Below are 5,624 nucleotides of genomic sequence, written 5' to 3'. Positions count from 1 at the left end.
GTGTGTGTGAGTGTGTGTGTGTGTGTGTGTTAACCCCCTCTCAGGCTCAGTCCAACGACAATGGAGCCCAAAGCAAATTGCTGACACCGCCCTGGGCGTGCCGCCCCACCAGGCCCAGCCCCCCGGGGGCAGTATATATGCCCCCGCAAACACCAGCCAGTCAGACCGCTCAGTGGAACCCCGAGACACACACAGCTCACGATTTTAGGTAGGTCCAACTGGCCTCGTACCAACGACCGTTACTTACTCAGGGGCTTTTGTGCAGCAGCGACAGTACAGTGTTTCCCAAAGTATGTGTCTAGACACCAATGGCGGATTGGCGGTTGGGACTAAAAAACTAGTTTGAAGCCAGATAAATTGGTGTTGTTTAATTGAGGGATTAGAAGAATATTTGAATAGCTTCAGTACAAAATCGTTTGGATATACATGGATACTTTCTCTGTAGAGCAGGAGGAGAACAGGGCTTACAGTTGGCTTGGTCATTTGTCCTTCACACTCCTCATAGTTTATTTGCATGGTTCGTTACATAGTGCTGATGAGCAGAAAAGAGCAGAGGCTTTGGTCCATACACAGGGAGTCGAGGAGCTGAATGGAAAAGCAGACTATTATATTCTCTATTCCCAGTTTGGAATTAATATGCTAAATGAAAAAATGCCATGACATTATGTGGGAGAAAGAAACGGAGGAATTCATATATTTTGTTCAGAGTGATAATTATCTATGTGCTGAGAAGCGTTTTGTTTGGTAAAAAATGTCACTACAGTATGTGTGTTTGTTATATGTCAGTATCTCATCTCTCTCCTCCCTCTCTCCATCTCTCCCTTCAGGACATAATGGCTCTGACCAACCCCATGAACCCCATGAACACCATGCCTATGGGACCATGGAAGGTAAGCATACAGGAGACACATTACAAACTACATGACCCATATACACACAGGCAACTAGTCACAGGGAGATAGAACTACATTACCTATAAACAGTCAACGAATCACCACACAAACCGCAGAGATGTTCATGGGAATACATGGGAACCACACTAACCAGCCACCCTCAACATTCGCCGTCAAACTTCACAGCTGACCTAACTAACAACACTTAGAATACCTGTAGTTTTTCGAGACTAGAACAGAAGCCAAATCACAGACAGTCCAACCTCAAGACGTGACGTGTGTGTGTGTGTGTGTTTTCCAGATCACCGTGTACGACCAGGAGTACTTCCAGGGAAAGCGTATGGAGTTCACCGCCTGCTGCCAGAACATCATGGAGTGTGGCATGGAGAACATCCGCTCCCTGAAGGTCGAGTGCGGAGCGTAAGTCATCCAGAAACCTTCCCGAATCCCAGAATCGTCAGAGCTAGTTTTACTCTGCCTAACATGAGTCACTGCCAACCATCATTTCATTTCAAATCCCTCTCTCTCTCTCTCTCTCATATCCCTCCCATCCTCTCTCTGTCTGTAGCTGGGTGGGCTATGAGCACTCCAGCTTCTGCGGACAGCAGTTCGTCCTGGAGAAGGGAGACTACCCTCGCTTCGAGGCCTACAGCGGCAGCAACTCCTACCGTATCGAGAGGATGATCTCCTTCAGGCCCATCTGCTCCGCTGTAAGTGAATCACATCACTACCTTACAACCCATCACACGGCTTTTCCTTCACATGCACCTAAAGATACATTCCCATGATGTTATAACAAGTAAGACGACTTGAATTGTTCTCCATCCCTCCCTCTACCATCTCCATCTCCATCTCTCTACAGAGCCACAAGGAGTCCCGTATGACCATCTACGAGAAGGAGAACATGTTCGGTCATCAGTTTGAGCTGTGTGACGACTACCCTTCCCTGCAGGCTATGGGCTGGATGAACAACGAGGTCGGATCCATGCATCTCCAGAGCGGAGCGTAAGTTCACTGTCACCGCTTAGCAACCTCTACAATACACATCTACTTCTACTACTACTACTACTTTTACTACTACTACTACTACTACTACTACTACTACTACTACTACTACTACTACTACTACTACTACTACTACTACTACTACTACTACTACTACTACTACTACTTTTACTACTACTACTACTACTACTACTACTACTACTACTACTACTACTACTACTACTACTACTACTACTACTACTACTACTACTACTACTAGTACTGTTTCAACACTATATTCAACATTAGCCTTCTATTGACCTTTTAGGCTAGCCCTATCTCCCTTCATTATTTATTACGTCCTCATTGGCCTCCTGTAGCTCACCTCGCAGTAGCTGACAAGATATTATTTTTTCTCTCTCTCTAGCTTTGTGTGCTACCAGTTCCCTGGCTACCGCGGCCACCAGTACATCATGGAGTGCGACTGCCACGGAGGAGAGTACAAGCACTACCGCGAGTTCGGCTCCCACGCCCAGACCCCCCAGATCCAGTCCATCAGGAGGATTCAGCACTAAGCTAGGAGACACCTTCTTCACCCCTCTTCCTCTCCTCCTATCCCTCCTCTTCTACCCTCTCTTCTATCCCTCCTTCCCCCTCTTCCTCCTCCTCCTCCTCCTCCTCTCCCTCGCCCCCTCCCCGGCTCCGCTGGTCCGGCTAGTCCAGGCAAGGATCACGGGGCCAGACTTCAGGTGCTTACCGGCGTCACATGTTCACAGCACTTTTTTTAAACCATCATTACAAAGAAAGGAAGAAACGAATTGTAGAAAGACAGGAAACACGGGAACGACAGAACTGAGAGAACGAGTAATAACATGAAGAGACTCTGCGACTCCAGAAGCTGGCGGCAGAAACGGTGAAACACCTCAGACCTTTTGCTCCTCTTCATCCACACCATCGATGTCATCATCATCTTCTTCATCACCGTCATCACTATTGCTGTTACTGTGGTTGTCATGATAACCATTGTTTAAGACTGATGAATAAAGAGAACGAGCAAAGAAGGAGCGAGAATAACAACACAATGACTGTCAATTATCTTCCATGTGTGTCCATGTGTCTCAGCCCCATAGCAACTACTTATGGGTGGAGAGGGGGAAAGGTTCAATGTTTGATTGTCATTTGGTACAGGTTTGACATGGGAGCAACTGACTTAAGGGGGAGAGGTGTCAAATGACAGTCCTTCCTTGTACAAACATTACAATATTATTTCCTCTAATGGAGAATAGTTCAGGAGAAAGAGGAAACTGTACAGGAACTGGAAGTAGCTCTATTCAGATTCTCTGAATCGTACACTTGAATTCTAGTCTAGTGTAGCCTATATCTTTACTCTTCCAATCCCAACATGTAGACATTGATGTAAACATCATGAAACAATTAGATACATTGAATAGACATAGGCTGATCATTGACCAACATAAAATGCTAATGTATCACAAGCATGAACATAAGAACATTATTATCAGGCCACTCAGCCTATTGAGGCTCATTATCTCTTGTGTGTAGTGGAGGTGATTTGGAATCACCCTCTCATAACAAGGTAGCCCTATCCGAGACATGTCAACTCAAGAGTTGATCTCAGACTTTGAGATTGTCCTCTTGGCATAATGGTGGGCACTGTGTGTACTGCCTGAAAGACCATGCATACAATGGGCTAAAGTCCTCAGTGAACACCCTTGACACCTGCAAACTGAATATCTACACAGGCAACGCTCTAAATAAACTAGACGGTATTATCATTATTGTATTATTATCAATAGAAAAATAATATACACATAACAAAATCTCAATCAAACAATCCAATTAATCAAATCCGATATGGAGTGAGTCGCAGGACAGTCAAGGAGACAAGAGATAGATCAATGTCAATAGTCTATATAATGCGTCCTCTCATTAAGAAGATGTGTATTTTATTTTACAAACACAAATGCAAATAGTTATATACAAATACATTTTAAGCTCCAGAAAACAAGATAGTGAACAGAGTTGACAGATATCCTCTACTTGGACCTGATCACATTCTACCAGTAGTCTTATTATTCAGAAGAGGAACTTCTGTGATCTTATGGTTGTAGAATGTAGAAACAACCAAACCATGCTGCAAAACAAACAACAAAAACCTTTACACTATATCCATGAGATATCATGTGATACACAATAACAGAGGCTGTGCGAAATATTCTCTGATCCCACAAAAGGACCACAATAATAAATAAATAAATCACAGATGTGCATTACGAACATACATTTATGGATGTCACAGAACTTCAGCTCAAGATAAGACAAAGGTTCTAGTCATTGGAGCAAAAGCTGAAAGAGAAAAACTGTCTGCATACTAAAAGACACCAAACCCCAGGTTTGACTCCCATCTTCATTTTGAAACCCATATCGAGATTGTGACTAAAACATAAGGAACATTGATTAGGTGCAACCTTTTCTTTCTCACTGAAAGAAACTCTGAGATGCTGAGAGATGCATGCTTTTATTACCAGCTGGCTTAATAATTCGTGAGTTTATCTCCGTTTAGGGCGGTTCAGAGATATTGAGCGTCAAAGTTTTTACATTCCATTATGTTTTGTGAGATGGAACCTTTGTATTTTATGAATTACTAACTCAAAAATAACACCACACAGGCATTAATAAACACCTAATGGATCAGGTTATGTAAAAAACTACATTTTGACAAAAATGGAGATAGAACCTTATAATTCTAACGTCACGAATTGTATGGCTCTCGTGTCTGGTCTACCAAAGAAAGCTATTGGTCAACTGCAAACCATGCAGAACTCTGCAGTCCTGACCAATACCAGACGAAGAGTTACACCAGTTTTACAGTCTCTGCATTGGTTTCCAAAAATGTCCACAGTTTCAGCCAGGCTGTTCCAGATGCTGGGGGCATGCAAACTCAGAGCTAACAGGAAGACAACTTTAAACATCCATTTTTAGCTTTGTTTTTAGTTAGGGTGCTTTTTAGTCATTCAGTTATTTTAGCTTATCCTTTTTTTTAATTACATTTGAGCTTGTGTTATCTACCGTGCACGCCAGTCTCCACAGTCCTCCCTTGTAGGTGGTGGGCCGAACGCGTTTATCGCGAAGTTTATCTTTTTCCATCTACAGAGCAAACGATCTCTTACATACGATATTAAGTAATTATCTTTAGTCTATAACAATTTGTTGGCAGCTGTATTTATGTCGGAGATTTTCACAAACTTGTTTTTTAATCGTCTGTCTGCTCAGGGACATCGCTGGTCGCTCTAGTTGATAAACCAATCAGAATTCGAGTACGGCTTCATTAGGACCCCGAAATGTAAACACTGGCTGTTAACCCTAGCAACTGACTGGATGTTAACCCTAGCAACCACGGGAAAATAACGAGATGTGATGAATTATGGAGTGTTGTATGCATTTAACAAACCGAACGGACAATATTATAGCATTTTCAGATGCAAGTTGGACCAAATTTGTACATTGTTCTCTACAGTGGGTGAATCTTCACTCTGCAGAAAGCCAAATTGCAGAAAGGGCTGTAAAAAAATATAACCTAGTAGACAGTTACATTCCAGATGTGCCAGCTACGGTAATATTGGCTACCATAGACAATGCTATATAATAATAATAATAATAATAATAACTTTATTTGTATAGCGCTTTTCCTGCAAACGTTGCAGCTCAAAGTGCTTTAATCATTAT

General features: G+C 42.7%; 1 protein-coding gene across 1 annotated transcript; it reads left to right on the top strand.

Annotated features, from left to right (window-relative positions):
* Nucleotides 1–833: 833 nt before the first annotated feature.
* On the top strand, nt 834–2,452 carry LOC308174493 (beta-crystallin A1-like; the record flags this gene model as incomplete). The annotated part of the gene is made up of 5 exons (XM_080549573.1): nt 834–890; nt 1,195–1,313; nt 1,462–1,603; nt 1,756–1,898; nt 2,305–2,452. 5 exons carry the CDS (start codon nt 834–836, stop codon nt 2,450–2,452), a joined length of 609 nt encoding a protein of 202 aa, XP_080405699.1.
* Nucleotides 2,453–5,624: the final 3,172 nt, after the last annotated feature.

The sequence above is a fragment of the Nansenia antarctica genome (genome assembly GCF_963989245.1).
Source record: "Nansenia antarctica genome assembly, chromosome: 20".
NCBI lineage: Eukaryota > Metazoa > Chordata > Actinopteri > Argentiniformes > Microstomatidae > Nansenia > Nansenia antarctica.
The sequence above is the reverse complement of the archived record's forward strand: the minus strand, read 5'-3'. Positions and strand labels throughout refer to the sequence as shown.